The sequence below is a fragment of the Drosophila melanogaster genome, chromosome X (genome assembly GCF_000001215.4).
Source record: "Drosophila melanogaster chromosome X".
Classification (NCBI taxonomy): Eukaryota; Metazoa; Arthropoda; class Insecta; order Diptera; family Drosophilidae; genus Drosophila; species Drosophila melanogaster.
In genome coordinates this window covers 16,361,550-16,381,895 of record NC_004354.4, presented here as the reverse complement: position 1 = coordinate 16,381,895, position 20,346 = coordinate 16,361,550, and the positions used below count along the sequence as shown (strand labels likewise).

General features: G+C 40.4%; 2 protein-coding genes across 13 annotated transcripts; both read right to left on the bottom strand.

Annotated features, from left to right (window-relative positions):
- Positions 1 to 113: 113 nt before the first annotated feature.
- Positions 114 to 8,810, bottom strand: Fur2 (Furin 2). Of its 9 annotated transcripts, none has more exons than NM_167510.3 (17): positions 8,709 to 8,810; positions 7,136 to 7,355; positions 6,037 to 6,970; positions 5,867 to 5,971; positions 5,556 to 5,804; positions 5,109 to 5,243; positions 4,889 to 5,048; positions 4,525 to 4,828; positions 3,250 to 4,473; positions 3,002 to 3,189; positions 2,776 to 2,932; positions 2,433 to 2,707; positions 2,049 to 2,334; positions 1,775 to 1,974; positions 1,421 to 1,708; positions 1,135 to 1,358; positions 351 to 1,069 (listed from the first exon to the last, which is right to left on the bottom strand). In NM_167510.3, the coding sequence occupies exons 3-17, from the start codon at positions 6,838 to 6,840 to the stop codon at positions 629 to 631; spliced, it is 5,040 nt and encodes a 1,679-aa protein (NP_727967.1). In that variant the 5' UTR covers positions 6,841 to 6,970; positions 7,136 to 7,355; positions 8,709 to 8,810; the 3' UTR covers positions 351 to 628. The 9 variants fall into 9 exon arrangements, with proteins under 9 accessions (NP_996486.1, NP_727967.1, NP_001162774.1 ...); NM_001169303.2 differs by lacking the exon at positions 7,136 to 7,355 and having other exon boundaries at positions 5,556 to 5,656; positions 5,729 to 5,804; NM_206763.2 differs by lacking the exon at positions 7,136 to 7,355 and having other exon boundaries at positions 114 to 1,069; positions 8,722 to 8,810.
- Positions 8,811 to 10,348: 1,538 nt separating this feature from the next.
- On the bottom strand, positions 10,349 to 20,327 carry nonA (no on or off transient A; the record flags this gene model as incomplete). 4 transcript variants are annotated; one of them, NM_167505.2, is made up of 5 exons in its annotated part: positions 19,842 to 20,327; positions 17,266 to 18,538; positions 16,383 to 16,691; positions 16,254 to 16,309; positions 10,349 to 10,582 (listed from the first exon to the last, which is right to left on the bottom strand). In NM_167505.2, the coding sequence occupies exons 1-5, from the start codon at positions 20,196 to 20,198 to the stop codon at positions 10,349 to 10,351; spliced, it is 2,229 nt and encodes a 742-aa protein (NP_727962.1). In that variant the 5' UTR covers positions 20,199 to 20,327. The 4 variants fall into 4 exon arrangements, with proteins under 4 accessions (NP_727962.1, NP_001285324.1, NP_523367.2 ...); NM_001298395.1 differs by having other exon boundaries at positions 10,371 to 14,992; NM_078643.3 differs by lacking the exon at positions 10,349 to 10,582 and adding an exon at positions 13,370 to 14,992.
- Between the last annotated feature and the right edge of the window lie 19 nt (positions 20,328 to 20,346).

Below are 20,346 nucleotides of genomic sequence, written 5' to 3'. Positions count from 1 at the left end.
AACAAATGAGATGAAATGTTATGAAAACCATAATAATAATGCCTTCCCTTTCATTTACGTGCATCGCAGAAATATGCTTGACAAATAACAACGATAAATAACAAAAGAAGAATGGGTTCAGATACTTAAAAATTGTTTACATTTATTAAAAAATTTATTAAACTAAAAACAATAAATCCTAAGACTAATTTTGTTGTATCGAAAGCGATATTTTCTCTTGTTCTCGGATGTTTGCCAATAAATCGATCAAAATTTATTTTGGTTTTTTTCTCTCTTAACCATTTTTATCTTCCCTATTTGAATAGAAAAGATATGGCTGGGAACAATAAAAAAAAGACACTGTCATCATTCAACTTGACATAACATTTTTCATAAAAATTTAATACAAACATTAAATTTACAAATATATATATAAAAACAATTCACAATCACATATAAATTTTTATCATTTTCAGATGTTAAATATTTCGATTCGCTATATTCCTTCAAAGCAAGGTTACAATTTACTAGTCCAGAGCAAGAAAGCCAAGATCAAAGTTCTTGATGGTTGGTTGGTTTGTTGGTTTGTTGGTTGGTTGGTTGGTTGGTTCAATTACGTTCGCTGTCGCGTCGTCCATTGATCAATCAATCAGCTACGGATGTTTGTACGGCTTGTGGTTGAGGAAGGATGATTTTTTCGTTCCGCATTCGTATGCCTATCGTAATGAAGAATATCATCATCATCTCCGTTCGCATTGCACCTTTGTAATTGGGTCTCTGCTTTCTGGGCTCCGGCTCCATTGCAGTGAAACTCGATCGCATCAATATCATTTGTACTCTCAATGTAAAATTCGTGTCCATGATCATTGCCTTTGCGGTCGTAGACGATCCTGTTGTTTATATCTGTGCCCACGTTGCCGTCCAACTCGTCATCGGAATTATCACCATCTGTATCATCGTCCTCGCCAATGTTAAAAATGAATCTTGCATCGCTGGTGGGCTTAGCGGACAAGTTCTTTCGCCTGCCCGACGACGTGTTCGCTATTTTCCTATATCGCACTGAATTTCTGGATACATGGTTGCTGTTGCGCTGGACAAAGAGTACGAAACTTGAACTTGAAATTATATTCAATTACCTTTAGTCCAGTTTCTTACCTGTAAAACAGCAAAGATGATGGAGAATATTGTTATGATCAGCAGGCATATGGCCACAGCTATGGCTGTGATTGCCGTCAGCGGAGAGTCCAGTCGCAGGACGAACTCCCTGGCATTGCCATCGTTCTCGAAGGATCCGTGCTTGGATTCGCTGCTTTTGTACGCACTACCACTGCCCACAACCGTGCGCCGCTTGCCACCCGTCGAGGTAGCCTTGCATTCGCCTGAAAACAGTTTCCATTTCAATTATATTAGATCCTGCAGCTCGTATAAACTATTTGCTTACCGGTTTCGCCATCGCAATTGCAGCACGCCGCTGACGAAGTCTTTTCGGCCAACGTTTGATTCTGACAACAGGACACACACTGGCTGTTCAGCTGGTCCAGATGAAGCGGCGGCACACAACCCTTGCACGAGAACTGGCCGGGTCCGAAGCAGGAGCGGCACGAATCGTGGCACGTTTTGCATGTTGCCGACGTCGTATCGTAATATTGTGAGCTCAGGCACTCCATGCACAGACCGCCATCGAGCATCGAGTGTGGCGGACACGACGTGCACGCCAATGGTCCAGCATCTGGAAAAGCAAAATATTGGGGAAACACATTAGCCACCATGCTAGAAGATTGACAGTATATCATACCATTGCACGTCTTGCAGTAATGGTGACACTTCTGGCATCCAAAGTCCGATTTGTAAAAGCCCTCGGGGCACTCGGGATGGCATTCGCCGGCGGCCAGTTGCCATCCAGCCGGGCACTGGACGCACTGGTTGCGCCTCGGTCCGCTGCAGGTGTGACAGCTGAGATAGCACTTGGCGCAAATGCCACGATCGCTGTAGTATCTATAATGATATACGGCACACATTGAAAGCTGCAGCTCCGGGACACTGGTGGTAATTCAATCTTAACAGCTTACCCATCGGCACAGGTGGTGCGACATTCGCCATTCTGCAGCTCCAGACCCTTGGAGCAGTTACTGCAGTTTGTCCGCGAGACGCACTGGCTGCACGTGTGCAGACATGGTGAGCATAGGGAGCCCGCTTCCACGAAGAAGCCCTCGCGACAGCCGCTAACACAGCGACTCTGTTCCAGCAGTCGATTCGGCGGGCAGGACGTGCAGCTGGTATCCGCTGGACCGTTGCAGCTGCCGCAGGAGGCGTGGCACGGGCGGCATTGTCCCTCAACCTGGCTGTAGAACTCAGCTGCAGGATGAAGAGCATGTCAGCAAATTATACATTAAATCAAGCAATTTTTGGCAAATTAGCCAGGATATAAACTGCTTGCTTATGGATGAGCTTACATTCACTGCAGCCTTCGCTGCCGCTCACGATGCACTTGTCCCTCTTGTTTAGCGTCCAGTTTTGAAGGCACTCGGAGCAAACTCCGTTGCTGGTGCAGGTCTTACATCCCTCCTGGCAGGGCATGCACTCCAGACGTTTTTTGTCGGCATAGAATCCGTCCGGACAGCTAATAAGGCATTTGTTTTGCCAGGCATATCGACTCGAGCGGCACGTGATGCAGTCCTGGTCCGTGGGGCCATTGCAGGTGGCGCAAGTCGAGTGGCAGAAGGCACATCTATTGAACGCGATGTGATTAACAAATTAAGCTCTTATTGAGAGCTAATCAAATATATGTTTACTCACTTGTTATCCTCCGTTTCGTACGTATCCAAGGGACAGGCCGAGTAGCATTTGTGCTCATGCATAACCAAATGGTGATCACAGCTAGTGCAGTACTCGGGATGGTCCTGGCATGAGGCACAGTTGGGCTCGCAGGGAACGCAAGTTCTATTCCTGCTGTCTGTGGAGAGTACAAAGAAATAATTGTTTAACAATAGCAAATTTTTGATGAACAAAGCCAGATTATTACTTTCAAAATATCCGTCCGGGCAGAATTGCAGGCAGACGGCGAGATCGATGACGTGCAGGTGGGCCGGAGCACATGTGAGGCAGCTGTCGGGTCCGGCACCGGCGCACGTTTCGCAGGTGTCGTGACAGGGCCAGCAGATTCCAACCTGGTTGGGAAAGGAACGCGGTGGGCAGCGACTTACACAAGTACTGTAAACAGAAAACCATTAGCACCCGAGCTCCACAAATGCGCATGTTGGTACCACTTACTTGTCCAAGCGGTAGTGACTGCAGGCAACGCACTGTGTGGGTCCACGGCCATAGCAGCCGGAGGAGTCGCACTCGGCATCGCAGGAGTGCAGGATCTTCTTGTCGCCATCCCTCGTTTCGGGCGCCGCTACCAGTTGAGCAGCAGAGGCGGTAAATCCAAGGGATTCAGCCGACGAGCCGCCAGCAATCGCTGCGGTCACATTCTGACCGTCCAATGTAGCTGTTGCCGGTTCCGGATCGGAGCCAGCGCTGCTAAAGATGTTCTGATAGTTGAGGTAACTGGCAAAGCTATCCGTATTGAAGTTCCCACCCTCGTTGGCAGGCTGGCCAATGTTCGAGGCCGATGGGAAGAGGAACGGATTGGAGCTGCTTGGGCTGCGCAACTGGGGACTGCTGTTCAGCAGCTCGGACTTGAGCCGCATGGGCTGAGTGGAAGTGCCATAGAATATCAGCTGCCACTTGGACAGGATGCCCGGCTGATTGACGCGCCGGCGTCCGCCGTTGATCACCTGCAGTGTCCAGCGACCCTCCGCCTTCTCGCCCCAAAAGTGAACACTCAGGAAGGGCCAGTCATCGAAGTTGGACTTGACGATGTCGCGCGGCCTCTCAAACAACAGGGTACTGGTGGTGCCCATCGGTGAGGTGAGCAGTATGCGAAGATTTCCTCGCGGGAAAAACCGTAGGGTAATGCGACATTGGACATGCTCTAGGTAACGCACTTCATTGATCGTGCCCGCACACCCATTGACATCCATATGCGTGGACAAGGTGGAACCGTATGCACCATCTATCTTGCGATCCTCATTATTTTCCCGCGACTTGCAGATGTGCTGCGGCGGCACCGATGTCCACTGCTCCGCCAGTGACACCATTGCTCCAGCATCCATTAAACCGTATCCAAACTTGTGGCTATACTTTCGCTTAACACCGTTCAGTGTCCATCCGTTCTCCTTCTCCAGTGGCGCCGGTCTTGATGTGTACACCACCAAGTATTGCATGTCGCGCCAAGTCAATTCCGGATTGGCCTCTAGCGCCAGGGCGCAAATGCCGGCTGCCAGTGGTGCCGATGCCGAGGTGCCCGTATGTTCCACCGTACATATATGATCGGGTCTCAGGCTGCCGTCCATGTCGACGGTGGCGACGCTCTTGTCATGTCCCGGCGTTCCGGAGCTGTAGGTGGTAGCCAGCGTGGAGGAGCACTCCTCCAGGTACCAGGGCTTGAAGCTGCAACAACATTACTGAATCAGAATCCAAGTCTACATCCTGTCAACTTACCCGGCTTGAGTGGCACTCGAAATGGAAAGGGTGAAGATCGAATTGGTGTAGCCATCGCAGTTGCAGGAGTCAGTGTAGCGTCCACCGTTGCCAGAGGCCCAAACGAATATCGAGCCCTTGCCCTGTCGTCCGCTGGTCACTCCGTAGATGAAGGCTCGGCGGGCCAACGGACCAGGACCATCGACAGTGGAGCCATCATCCTCCGGTCCCCAGGAAGCGCTGTATATATCGATGTGTGACGGATTAAGACTCAATGCCTGGGCCTCAACCACATCGTTGACCTTTCCGTCCAGCATTCGTACTCCTAATAGCACAAACAGCTTAGATGGTTTGCAATTAATACATATCAACCATGATCACTTACCACCAATGCTGGCATTGTAGGCCACTCCCACTCCGCAAAAATTGTTGAAAGCCACCGCGGCCACTTCGCCGGCACATCTGGTTCCGTGCTTGTTGTCACCATTGTCCTGGGGCGTTGGATCCGAATCGTTGCCATTTATATCGAAAGAGGCCTCGGGATCCTGCGTTTAAATAGTATTTTTAACAATTGATCATTGATTTTTTTTTGTTGGGATACTCACATAGTTTTGGGCCAAATCGGGATGGTTTGTCTGAATGCCATCGTCCAGAATGGACACGACCACGCCCTTGCCGGTGTAGCCCTTTTGCCAGGCGGGACCCACATTCATGTCCAAGCCATCCTTGGCGCCGCCATTCTACAAAGCGATTTTTGTGGGAATTTACAAATTGATTATTAAACATGACATTGGCGAAGAGATAAGCAAAAAATAGGCAATCAATCAACAAAGAAATCCAAACATTTACAAATAAAGCATGTTAAATGAAAAGAAAATATTTCGAAATCAACAAAATCAACACTAACACGGTTAGTAGCAATCGATTGAACGTCTCAAAGGAAACTACGCTGATGGTATAGAGAATCGAGCTAATAGACTAATGGACTATAAAATATATATGGATTCATGAAGCATGCATTTAAATGAGAGATGATTACATACTTTACTCACCAGATACCACTGTTCCTTAAACAACGGATCCGGAAAGATGAAATGCGAGCTGACATCCCGGTACTCCATGCGCTGTGAGTGCGAGGCTAACGAAATCGATTCTGGGGAGAATGAAAGATGCGGATTCGGATCGACAACGTAGCCGCCGTGTTGGCGTAAAAGATTATACGGACTGTAGGTGGGTAAGTCCTGGTACGGGCCGTCCCTCTTTCGGCGCACCTTCTCGTGCTGTTGCTGCATCCATTTCACCTGCAAGGCAATCATGATTGAAATCTCTGCTCCAACTGGATACTTTTTTAGAGAGTACACACCTCGTTCTCTGATTTAAGGGCGCCCTGATGTTTGCGACTAGAGCGCAGCGAACGCTTCGATACATGGTGATGCTGAAACAGATAGTAGTTGTCCAGCGATCCAATCTATGAAAAATTAAGTAAATTGTATGAGCACCAATTCCATTGCAGCGTTGGACAAACATTCTCACCTGTCCTCTATTGATAAATCCATGTTTGGTAGCTATAACATCTGCCATTTGCTTGCCAGCTGGAATGTTGACGGCGAACTCATTTGTGTATATCGCCTCTTCCGGAATGCTGAAGGCGCCAAACATATCGACCCCGTCGAAGTCGAGGCTATTTGACTGCCGTTCAACAATTTCATCTTTCGCACTGGCATTTGTGTGAGTATTTTCATAGTTATAATCGTATTTGCCGCCGCTAATGGTCTCAGCTTGACCCGCTCTTTCACCTCCCAGGCCAACCAGGTCGACCTTGTGGAGCTCTCTGTCATTACGATAATCAACATCAACATTCGATGATGATGATGATGATGATGATGGGGGATTTGTTCTTCTACTGCTGTGCAGGGACGACACATCATATGTGGTCGTTGCACTATCGTTGCTGAGTATTCCGACATAATTCTGAGTCTCACCCGCACTACTCCGTAGAGCACAACTAGTATTTGGGCTTAGGATTACTAAAAATAATACAAAATATATACAGCTCTGTGCCATTCGGTTAAATGTACATAAATAGATTCTATTGAGTTTTGCCGTTGCCGTTTCTTTTGCTCTTTGTGTTACAGTCGTTCCAGGGTCATGGACTCGCATATGGAGCATCATCTTTCGCCGTCCGATCTTTCGGTACGTTGGCTCTGCGAGAGATTTGGGGCCTCCACAGCGGGAAGGTCGCTGCTTCTCCAAGCCGGACGACCATGGATCTGTGATCTGTGGCGTGGTTCCAATTCTACCGATGGTAACTCGGCTGGACCTCGTCGTATTTGACATATTTAACTAAGTTTAGCTAATGGTATTAAGGTAGTTTGATTCTCCCGAAGAGTCCTTTTGCGACGTTTCCCTTTCCTGTTGTCGTACTCATGAATCTATTTTTTTGATCTCGTATCTCACGATCTAGTATCTGCAAGAGAACACGAAAAAGCACTTCAATTGTAGATTGAATTTGTGTTGTGCGAGAGACCCAAATAAAAACCTTGGACCGGTTAAACGTGGGCTTTTTATAACCAGAGATGCCAAAATGATTCATATATCACAGATATTTATGGCCGAAACGGTTTGTGCTTACTTATTAATGAAGTGCCTATTTGCGATGATCCATTGTTCGTCGGATGACACAACAGAATCACCTGGGGGGAACTACAGGTAAGTGTTAACAATGAGTAAGCCATATATGTACATATCTCTGTACATACATATGTACGTATCTATGCACATGTGTATCCACATGTCATTTGATTCTATTGTTTTCGGTCAGAAAGTCCCCCGAAGTGTAAGATGCAGTGGGTCTGCAATAGGGGAATTATGCATTAGCCCATTCTAATCATGTTTCTAATTAACATATTCACCACTACGGAACCCGAGCTTTTAAATTGAATTAACATTATTATTTATTGAAATAGCATTATACTGAACTCAGTAGCAATTGAAAGCAAAAAAAAAAAGGTATAAACAAATAACGGGAAACCGGGGATATCACTTCATCGAACCCCGCTTGTTTATATGAAAACCCTATTAAAAATCAGAGAGTTACCGTAAACCTGCGACCAAATGAAGAAATTTAATTTTATAATCAAACCAATTAGGCATTGCCAACGCGTTTCCAATTAGAAAATAATATATGTATGTATGTATGCACACGGCGCTGCATATAAATTTATATTATCAATGTTTAAATTTGTGCACGCATCTTTAAATTTTAATGAGTACATGTGTATGTATGTATGCATGTATGCATATGTGTTAGTCAAGTGATATGTTTATCCCATATTTCGATATACATATGTACATAGGATATGCAGTTATGCATGCCCGATATTGCATAGCTAGACGCATATGCTACATGAAAAGGCTATTAAATTATGGCTATGGTATCATATCAACAGTATCATATGTACAGACAACATCTATTCCGGTCTCTGTTTTACTGTGCCATTCGTTTAAAAAAAGAAACATACATATATGGCTGTGTTTGCTTGTAAGGAAATACTTCACTTTGCCGAGCATAATCCTACAAACGTATGCATATGTACGTGTGTATACATGTTTCTGGGCAAGTTCAGCTTGTACATCTCCCATTTTCCATCTCAATCACTCTCGCTGTATTTCCCACATGCTTATTAAATCACACATCTCCACATTTAATCACACTAATTTCGCACTGTGTGCACACTATCAACAAAAAAACAACAACAACAATTAAGCCACCAAGCCAACTTTTTTTTGTATGTATACATTTGCGTCCGATAATGTTTATGTGGCTGTGTGGGTCCGTGGGGCTTTATACACATTTGCAATTTTTATGCGTAAGAGTTGCCATTTCGATGGTGCATACATACATACACCCACAGATGTATGAAATCACGTAATGCAAGCCATGCATTCGTATGCTCTTTGCGTACATACATACATCATTGTGCATCAGAAATGGCAATAGCGATTCATGTAATCCAAAGCATTATATGTACATACATATTTATGCACAAATTGGCTCAAAGCGGTCACATTTAGAAATAAATCACAGATACACTCTTTAAGCTTTATTTAGCTATTGTTAAATCAATGCAATGCTATGCAAACGCAATCGAACAGACTGAAAACTGAAACTGAGACTTGAAAAGCGAAAGAGAACGCATGCTTACCATGCGTACATACAATATAGGAACTAGCCGAAAGCCGAAAGACCAAAAAGCCGACCGAACGAACAAGCGACGCAACCTCGACTGCGCTCCAGCTTAAACTGAACTTTATTTTGAAGTTAATACATATAGCCAACGTTGGTTGTTTCTTTCTCGCTGGATTTGTGCTAACCGCATACACAAACACACGCCAAGTATTAACGTACAAACGAACATACAAACGTACGTACATACAATCGTGCAATCAAACATTCGTACATTGGCAAGTGTACGTATGTTTTTACATAAAGCACAGCTTTCGGAGCTTTCAAAACAAAATGCAAAACATAACACGCAACCGTGCTGTAACAATAAAAAAAAAGAGAAATATCAACTATTACGTACGCACGCATACACCGACGTGCATTTCGTACCACAGCCGATGATAAATACACATTTAAGACGTGTTTCGATAGGAAACTGAAACTTTCGTGCAAGCCAAGTACATACATACACACAAACCGCTGGAAGCTTGTCCATCCATCCATCCATACGTATGTTTGTACCGTACATACATACGTGCGAAGACGCTCTCTAAGCGCTGACATTCAAACAAGAGATAACATTTAGCGGTAGCGCAAGGTTTTCGTTGTTATTGGTTAGCCGAGATTAGCGTTTCCATTTTCCGCTTTTTTGTGACCCGAAAAACAAATGAATCCAGTCGCACAAAATCCCCCATAAATGTTTGGTTGCTTGTATGTATGTATTTAAGCCAAAGATTTTGGCAAATCCCAAATGTATGTACATACATATGCATCTTGAGCCCCGGTATCGCTACACAAACACGCTCGCAAATACAAACAGATGCGAAGGCAACGCGCTACTTTTTAATATCTGCTTCACCATTAAACAATTATTAGCGGTTAGGACAGGTTATGGTTGTTTCCAATGGGAAGTAATACACAAACCTTAAGCAGACGCAAATTGGAAGTGCACTGTAATAAAAAAGGCCTTGGAAGTAATATAAAAATTAAATTATTTATTTCAATTTCGCTTATCGCTGACTTATTTTATGTTGCCGGAAATACGAAAAAACGTATCAAATCGAGCGGGTTTCGGCATAAAAGAAATAGAAAAAATGAATGTTTCCAAAATAAATAAAAATAAATTTCCTGTTTTTCAGCTATATTAAATTATTAGCTTTCTATTCGATTGCTATTTATAGATTTTAATGCCAGTTAGACTTGCGTAACAATAAATAACAATAAATAAAAATAAATAAAAATAAATTGCCTGTTTTTCACCTATATTAAATTATTAGCTTTCTTTTTGATTGCTATTTATAGATTCAAGTGCCAGTTTGACTTGCGTAAAAATATGTTTTCAGATCGGTTTTGCAGTGTTGCCAGATTGGTGGTAGCATAGGTAAACAGCTGTTGAATGATACCGTTAAATAAGATACGAGTTAGATCAAATAAATTTACTAAAATAATGCGATAAAACGAAGCTATTAGAATGATTATTACGATCAAAAGAACTTTGTTTAGAACATTTGGATACAACCTTTTTTATTTGAAAGGGTTTTATGCTTATATGTTTTAATACTTTTTAAATCTTCAAAGCTTTTCATTTCAGCTCATTGCAGTTCCATATCCCCGAATTAATCATAAAACAATTAACCAATTTAAGTTGCTTATGCATTTTTTAATAATATTTGATCGAGCATTAAGCTGTGTGCGTTTCTTAAAGCTTTCACATTTCTGTACAATTTTCGTATAAAACACGTGAGATGAGAACTCTTCCAATACGAATGCCACTAAAATTATATCCGAATCCAAATCTGGTGGGCTGAAGTTTGAAGTAATCTCGTTTATAGGACCGTCAAGGCGTTTGATCTCCTGCAAACACAAACTGGATTAGTTCAAAATTCTGGTAGGGAGTATATTTCAATAATGCAGCGCGTGGTTAATAAAGTGCTGCATAATAAATAAAAAAAAAAAAAAACGGAAAATGGACAGCAAGCCCACGTTGCAGGATCTTAGTTAACCAAGCAACGTTGATCGAACAATGGTAATTTTACTTTAAGAAACACTTTATAGCTTAAAAGTGTTGGGGGTTCATTTTAACATAGATTACCTGATTAACGTTAGCGCTTTGCTGCCAGTCGATTTGGACTTCATTTGCGAGCAAAGACGCCGTTTTGCGATCTTGAAAATATTTCATCTTCGGCCAAAGCTGAAGAGTTTCATCGAAATAAGAGCTTATTAACGCCGGTTCGAACCCAAAAATCCACACGCAAAGATTTTCATCAACAAAACAAACATTTTTCGTAATTTTTTGCACACTACAAATTTGTAGATTTTCTATGTAGACAAGACTAGCCAAAAATTCTGAGGAAACCTTTTGAATCTAACACAGAAGATCAATTTTCGATTGAATACATAAAAAGAAATAATCATACTCATACGCGATTATCGTATGTTTGATTAAGATTATCGTCGAACGAAATTAATTACTACACTAAATAACCAAAGTATATTTGTATCTTAATATGCAGTGCATATTATCAGACTAAATAATATATATTATTATTATTGATTTGATAAAGGGTTTACGCCAAATCAATGAGATCTTTTAGAAAACACTCATTCCACATTGAACAAAATACAAAACGAAGAAAACCGACTACCCAGCATTTATTATTAAAAAAAAAAAAAACAACTAAAATGCCATATTGGCCACATATTTTCTCTTTTGATGGTCGAACCATTATACATAACGATAGATTAAATATTCCATTTACTTTTCGAGACGAAAACCATCCAGTTTTGTAGTTTTAAATCGTTGAATCGCAGGACTGAATCATAGAATTCATTTTTAGAAAATTGGAATAGCCTCTACCAATTTGTACTTCAAATTAAGATGAATAAAACATCATTATTTTATGCTTAAGTTTTATAAACCTCATAGATAACTTTTCATTTTCGCCCACTGATATGGCAATATTTTGCATAATTTACACGTATGATAATGAACTTGACTGGGAGTTCCACACAATATTGCCTATAAAACATACATTAAACATTCATTAATGCCGTTTTGCTGGAAGCAATAGCAATTTGATGACTTATAAACATATAGTATGTTGAAACCAGTCTGATTTTTATTAAATATATAAGATTGTTTTGAAAGATTGAAAAAAAAAGAAGAGAAGAACAATCACATATTCCCGAAGGACAAAAACGCAGAGAGACTAGACTGGGTGTAATAAAAAAAAAAACACAAGTTTACACCCAAAAGGTAATATACTTATCAAACAACAAAGCTATGTTTCAATTTGCACTAAATTGCTGACAAAAGAAATCAGTTTTGAACCCTATATCGATAACTGTGCCACATAAGAAGACATTATCCCAAAAATCGTAGTTGAAATATTATTTTCAGTTCACAATATTACACTAAGTGCAATAGAGCGATGTTCCATCTAAAGAGATTCCAATGTTATTGTATTATACATGCAATACGATGCAAGTCTTCGTACATTCATTAAATAAACCTGTAAAAGAACTTGAATATAAAAATAATTAAATTATTTTAGCTGTAATGGGGTTAAAATAAATTTAAAATTTCACAAGGGCAGGCATTACCTTTTCCCATTCGCCATGGCATTGCATTGAAATAATCATCCTTCTCAGAGAGCATTTTTCATGGAAAATCGCCAGACGTTGTTTCTTCATAACACACCGCCCACTTTTCGCGCCCATCCCCCATCTTTTTCCAGAAACCACAATATCAACTATCAAAATCGATTCTATTGATTGCACTGAAACCAATATAGATTACATATTGCTTTGTGTGCCAATTCTTTTTCCTTAGTTCCTCCGAAATGATTTCCAGCAGATATATATATATATTGATATATATATATATATTATCCAAATGAATATTACGATGCGAGAGCAAAAATTTGGTAATTAATAAAATCCCATTACTAAAATTCAGAATTTCCAAAATGACGAAAGCCAAAATTTCATGTTTCCACATGTTTGCTAGGTTACAAATTTGTATATTTACACTGTCTTGATAATTGCACAAAAAGTAAAAAAATATTGTGCCCAAATTGTTTGTCAATTGGACGAAAACCAGCAAAGAAATAAATCAAATTTCAAGAGAAAGAACTCATCCGATAGTTTTATCTTTGGGAAGTCCATATACACCTGTTACTCGCGGAGTAGAAGGGTATACTGGATTAGTTGATATGAATTTATTTCTTGATAGGATTTCTGGTCTGATTGTCCGTATGTTGGACTTCGATATTTCTATGTCTATAGCAGCTTGAAATTGGGATTAAGCATGCGGATTTCCAGACGCCTATGCAGCGCGGAAACTGTAGCAGCTTGCATAGCACAATACAGGGTATCTGTTAGTCGAGGTACTCGACAATTGCGATCGCTCACTTGTTGGTGAGTACTTCAAAAATCGAACAAAAAAAAAAAACCGAATAAACTGTAGTAAAGTTAAATTTGCTACGGTGAATTGCTGTCTAAGAATTCTTTCCATTGATGCGTTGCAACTTGTGACAAAATTACTTTCTGTAAGGGTATAAGAATATTAATATAATAAGTACAGATAAATCCCGAATATCATAAGTTGACATCTTCATTCCAGTATAACATTGTAATGTTCGCATTTGGAAGTCAATTTCCGTTTATTTTTCATTTGCATCAAAATTGAAAAAAATTAAAGATATTCTATACACTTCGAATTGTTTATTAATTTACTAAAATTAATTTTCGGTGCCAACACCCAGAACTGATCAAAATGTAAATATTTTATGTTTGCTTTCAAAGTGCCATATTTGTTTGATTAAAGTAGTAGTATTTTGAACATACTAATATATATATATTTATATAAGTATAATTAAATTATTAGCATGACAATTAATTACAACTACATTTAAATTTGTTGCTTTGTAGGTATGCCAATGTATATTTATGCAACATGAAAGGTATACGGGTATAAAACACAAAGTATTATTCATCAAATTTTGGTCAAAGTCTGAGATTGTCGGTTTCATTGCAAGAAAACGGCGTAAAACTATCAAAATCTATCCTAAATAATGTTGTACTTGAGATAATATCCAAAATCGGTGAGAAATGTATATCCAAAATACACTAGCGTTTGAATGATTTTCCCTTGCATTTTTCCCAAAATCGAATATCATTTCCCGAAAATTCCATATTAGATAAGATATGCAATTCCGTTAAATATTACTATCAAATACAAAATAGCAAGAATATTTTACAAAAAACAAAGGGGTAAAAGACAAAATGTAAAAAAAAAAAATGAAAATTACACAAAATTTTACACATGTCATATTACCGAAATTAATTTAATTCTTCCGATAAATACTTGAAATAGATACTAAAACATATGAAGAAAAATAAAAACATTATTTAGACTGAATAAAAAAAAAAATTGAGTTGCGATTCGACTACAGCCAGAAAAAAAAGTTGTTAATCATTTTATTTGTTAATCATTAACAAAATAGTGGGAAAGCTTAGAATAGTTCTGCACAACAGAAGGATCATCCATTAGTGGACATCGAATGAGATGAGATATCCAGACCAAGATCCAGATCAAGTCCATGCGCTCATCCGGAATACTCACCAGATTCTCGAAGTGTTCTTAACTTTCTTTTTCTTTTCTTTTCTTTTGAATTAATATTGCGTTTTTCATGTTCAAATAAATCGATTTGGAATATATCTTTATGTATATTTAATTTGTATGGTGGACAAAAAAGAATTAAATTACTGGAGAATGTAGTTCGCCGCATACATAATCTTAAATTATCGTTATGATTAAGTATATGTACGCAATGATTTCGTTTTTCTTTTCGGTGCAGCATTGTTGCACATTCATTTTGGGATTCAGATTGTATACTATTATTTTTGTAAGGTTCATCCTTTGCGTGTCATTACTCTTAAAATTTTAGGATCGATAGACGATTGATAATAATTGACCAAATATTAAATCAAAACATATTTGGGTGCATGCGATAAAAAGGGATCCTTTTAAGCAAGTTCATTCTGATCGCGCGCACTAGCGAGCCAAGTTAAAATGTGAAACGCAATCAAATATTTGAGAGTACGTCAAATCTCATCCTTATATGTATGTATATTGTTCGATCGATCCAGTGTCTAAAAACGTCGACGTCCCCATGGGACATTATTTCCTCCGCCATTATTTCCACGTTGATTGCCGCCTTGGTTCATATTGTTAACCCCAAATTCAAAAGCGAAGGAGTCCTATTCAAGCAAGGAAATACAATTGTTCAATTGAGTGTTGCATTAGCCGTGAGGAACCCAATTCAAAAAAAAAAAAAAAAGAACAAAGGGTGAATTATGTTAAAATTTGTATCTGTGGCCATCCACCACACCCAATCTCCAAATATTAAATAACTAAGCACATAGCCCCCAAACTCGAATATATCGATTCAAATCTCGATTCCCAACTTCTGATTTGTATGCACAAAGAATTGACTTCGTTTTTATGATTAAATAAATCAAATAAAGTACATATAAAGCTTGAAGCGCCCCCCCATCTAACCGCAAGTCTTAAATGCATTCCAGATTTTATATATAATTTATATTTTTTTTTCCCCAGACCTGCAGTTATAAACAGAATGGCTGATGAAAGCAGCTACCAGCAAACATGAAAACCCTTTTTTTTTTCTATTCAAGTAATTGGCATAGTTAACTATTGTTTAAACTAACAGCTTCGAGCAGATGGAAGTTAACGAAGATTTCGCCATTGGACGAAGGATGTTGTAACTGCTGTCTTACGAAACACTCCAATGTTTTCGACAGATAGCTACTCACAAAGGTGATAGCTACTCTTTGTAGAAGATAACACAAATGTGTTCCGAGGTTTTATGAACCTCTAGTTCAAAATGAGAAGTGCCTACTACCACAATCTCCAAACCCGAAAGATAAACTTGCATTTAAGATTAAGATGTTAAATTATTTCGCGGTGAGTAGCGACTTCTTTTGACTTTGCGATTTCAGCAAATCAAAATAATCACATTGAACCGATCCATTTGGATGAACTGAGTACAAAATCAATCAATTTCATTGTCTAATACAAAAAAAGGTGGCAGTTTTCTTTAGCCACTCGGTACATATTTAGTTGCAAAGAGCAGAGATGAATGCAAATCCCAGCTTTGAAGTTTTCAAATGATTGTTAACGCTTAGCCTCAGCGTTTTTAAAGGTATAATTCTCTTGTTTAACATCGAATAAATTTGCTTTCCGCCCCATTTAATCAATTAAGTTCGTTAGAATCTCTTCATCCTCCCCCCCCAAAAAAAAAAAACTGTTGTAACTTTTCGAAATAGACCTGATCTGATAAATTGCCAGAGGAGTATGTTAATAATTTATATTAACTTTGAGAAAAGTATATGTATTGGGTTATAGTTTCATGAAGGGTATCATAGACAGTAGCTCTTGTAGCTCCACAGATCTATTGGTTACTGAATATTTCGTTGGATAGTATTTAGGATGTGGACATACCTGTGTGTTGGGGGCAGCATTGTTTCCAATCATTGTGGAATTGTTATTGTTATTGCCTATTGTGCGAAAGCAAAAATCGAGCATATATATTAGGTGATCATCGAGAATGTGGGCTATTCGATCGCTTACCTCTAAAAACCTCGAATGGCGAATTGCTATTGCCAGCGAAGTTGTCAAAAGTGGAGTTGTTACCGCCGCCGCCGCCACCAAATCCCTCCTGCTGATCCAGCAACGAATTGAGCTGCTGTGCCTTCATGAACAGTGTCTCCTGCTGCCGACGGAGCATGTCCTCCTCCTGGCGATTCATGTGGCTCTGCATCTCGGTCTGATGACGTCGCATGGTCTCCTCCTCGCGCTTGCGCATCTCCTCGGCCTGCTTCTCGCGCATCTCCCACTCCAATTTCTTGCGCTCGTTGTCAACTTCGCGTTTTCGCAGCTCTGCAAGGGAAGCGTATGTACTTAGTAGGGAACAAAGTTTGATTTTAGATCTCCCAAATATTAATTTTAGGTGTCATAAGTAAGCTCCATTATCCCAGAATCCCAGGGAACAGCAATTACAAGTGTGATGTGTGTGTGCAGAATCGAAAAAGTACGAAACGGAGTGGCATAAATGAAATGTTTTTGGATTCTTTAACGACCGCTTTAAGATCCGCTCCCAAATCAAAAATAAATCAAGAAAACCCTATGCCAAAAAAGTCATTGTCATACAAACAGAATGAATAGCAAATAAGCTATTAATTTTCTTGTTTTTAAAAGAAATGCCCTTGCACAGAAATTATCCGCTGCCAATCAAATACTTTGTGAATGCATAAAATAGCATTAGTTATTAGGAAATTGTTTGAGGAACACGCAAAGCGGAATGGATTCGTTTTAATTTGTGCAAAGGATCAATTTAAATATGTTACCCTAACCATTTTAACACTTCGATTTATCAGGCATCAAATATGCAAATTGTTAAAATGATGTTGGCATTTGGAAAACCCGCCTAAATCGTGACATACTATATACTGACCTTGACGCAACAGTTCAGTTTCTTGCTCATAGCGTGCATACTCCATCTGAGCCTCCAACTTGTCCTCCTCCATTTTCAGTTCGCGTTTGAGCGCGTCCTGCTTGGTTTTGAACAAATTGTGCAGCTGCTTCCAGCGCGAACCGTACTCGTGCTCAAACGAATTGGGATCGGCGAAGCGCGGACCAATGCTACGCTCCTGGTTGAAGTCGGGCATCTTTTTGTTGAACGCCTTCTCCGGCAGTCCGTCGGTATCGTCATTCACCTCCATCGGATCAACCAGACACGGTCGAAGGGAAGCAGTCAGGAAGAAGCACTTCTCATTGCACATCCGCAGACAGGCGCTGGCCGATGACTTTTTGGCAAACTCAACTATGCCCTCGCCCATATGCTTGCCACGATCGTCGACGGTGATGCTGGCCCTCTCGATGGGACCAAAGATTTCGAAAGACTTGTACAGCAGCTCGTTGGAAACGAACGGTGTGAGATTGCTCACCCGCAAAATGGTGGCATTCGGTGCGAATCGTACACGCAACTGGCGACCCTTTCGCATCGATCCGTCCAGGGCGCGTTTAGCCTTCTCGGCATTGGGATGATAGTCGACCTTTAGGAATGTAAAGTTCTTATCCAGGTTCGAGAAGATCTCGCTAATCTCGCCATATGGCTTGAACATCTCGCGCAGCTCATCGTCGGTGATGTCATTGGTCAGGTTGCCCACATAGAGACGATTTCGTCCAGAGAACTTCGTCTCCGTGGGCACTTCCACCGGTTCCAGTTCAAAGGTGGGCCCAGAAATGCTGCGTAACCGCTGGGTAATGAAGAAGTCTTCACCGCCGCGCGGACCACCGCCTCCACCGCCACCACCACCACCACCCATATTGGTGCTGTTCATCGCGCCACCAGCACCTCCGCCAGGGCGTGGACCACTCCGGTTTCGGTTGTCACGCTGCTGGTTCTGCGGACCTCCGGAGAAACCGCCACCTTGATTGTTACCAGCATTGCGACCTCTGAATCCTTGACCATTTCCCTGATTTCCGGCTCCTCCTTGATTTCCTTGGCCTCCTTGATTGCCTGCTCCCCCTTGATTTCCTGGTCCTCCTTGATTTCCTTGACCATGGACTTGATTTTGATTTTGGTTTTGTCCTTGCCGTTGATTTTGGCCCTTGTTGGCGTTCTGATTCGCTTGATTTTGGCCAGCAGCTGCAGTTGCCGGTTCATTGTTCTTAGCAAGTGCATTAGGGCCGTCCGCCTTTGATGTTTCGTTATTGGGCTTTTGCTATATTTGTGTTATACATTTGAATAAGTACAATATGCAATTAATATGTGGAGCCACATCTGCAGTGCCGTCATTTCAATTCAGTTACACCATTTGAATACAAACTGAACTGATATCGATTGAATCGGCTCTACAGGCGTGCCTCCCTTATTTAACTTCCCCTATATAAATTGACAACTAGAAGTGAATTTAAATACGGTCTTTGTTCTAATGAGATAAACATTCTTTTCATCCCTTTAAAGATTATATATAAATTCATTAAGCCTTACAGTGCAGTACTCAATATTAGTTGTTTGGAAAACGGGTTTGTCCTTGATACATCCACTCAGCAAAGTACACTTAAGTTAAGTTTCTTCTAGCAGCAAAAGGATAGAAGTCATTGGAATCTAGTTTCGGTTTTCCAAAACATCTGTAGTTTCTAGGCAATTCAAAAACCATCCCTTGGATGTTATGAAAACTATCTGGCACCAATTATCCGAAACATTTTGTACTATAAGTGCCAGGGTAAACAGGTTATAGACTAAGCTAAGCAATTTGATTAATTTTAGTATTTGTAGTTCAAGCACGCGATACTTTGAAACGCAGTCCACTATACGAGCCAAAGTCGGTCCGTTTCATAATGCTTATAGCCATTCGTCGTCAATGTAATCAATAAGCAAACCATTTAATTGCTTCACTGAGCACTATAATTTACCAGAATGTATTGTAGGTAGTGACTAATTCCTATAAAAACGTAATGTTTTCCTTTTCAAATAACAAGGAATGTGCAATTATATGTGTACTGTTCTCTAAACATATGTATATTACAAACAAGTACTTGGGAATCATAAAATTAGTGATAGTTCAATAGAAATACATGCGTACTCTACTGTTTAAAATGAACGTTTTGAAAGATTATTTAATTAGCGGGAAAATACTGATGACTTACGCAGCTTAAGGTGGGTACAAATACATATTGGCCCAATAAATAATGTTAATTCTTTTCTCTTAGAAAAGTCAAGAACATTTACTCGTTTATACATATGTACATACATATTTTCTACTCGTGTATGTATGTACCTGCCCCTGCACATTTAGCTACAAGTGTTCATTTTATAAGTATTCGATATGTATATACACATATATGCTTGCTTGGGCATTTGTACATAAAATATTTGCAACAATTATCAGTAACGGCTATTATATGCATGCATATGTTTGATTAAAGATGTATGTGGTCAGTTGCCCGAAAAATGTCTAATATTTGTATACAATTAATTGCCCGCGATAATCTAATCAACTATATCGAATTTAGATAACTTACATTTGGATTGTTGTTGCCTGGAAAAGTCCGGTTTTGGTTTCCAGCGCGATTATTGTTGCGATTGCGGTTTCCAACGAACCCACCCTTGTTGTTTCCAAAATTCTTATTTTGATTGGGGCCACCAACTGCACCACCACCGCCCGTTACACCACCATTTTGATTCTGGTTCTGGTTTTGATTCTGGGCATTTGGACCACCGAATCGTTGCTTCTTTTCAGCCGGGCCTCCGTCCGCGGAATCATTTTGTTTTTGTGCATTATGCTTGCCGAGATTTTTGTTGGCCTGCTGGTTTCCCCGCTGCTGTCGCTGCGGCAACTGTTGCGTGGCGTTATTATCTTGTTTCCCCGCACTTTCCATTTTTTAAATATTATTATTTCCTTTCGCTTTATTAAAATGTGCTTGCTACAACTCGTTGACAACCGTCGTCAAAATCGAAAAACTGAATGTAATGGAACAAAGCAGATAAACGTATTATACGTACACAGCATAGGTGGTGACACAATGC

Coding starts and splice junctions, on each gene's coding strand:
- Fur2 (NM_167506.3), bottom strand. CDS start 6,840: ATGTCAAATACGACGAGGTCCAGCCGAGTTACCATCGGTAGAATTGGA. Junction 2,335..2,432: donor CAGCGAAGGCTGCAGTGAAT/GTAAGCTCATCC, acceptor TTCATCCTGCAG/CTGAGTTCTACAGCCAGGTT. Junction 1,975..2,048: donor CGCACCACCTGTGCCGATGG/GTAAGCTGTTAA, acceptor ATATCATTATAG/ATACTACAGCGATCGTGGCA.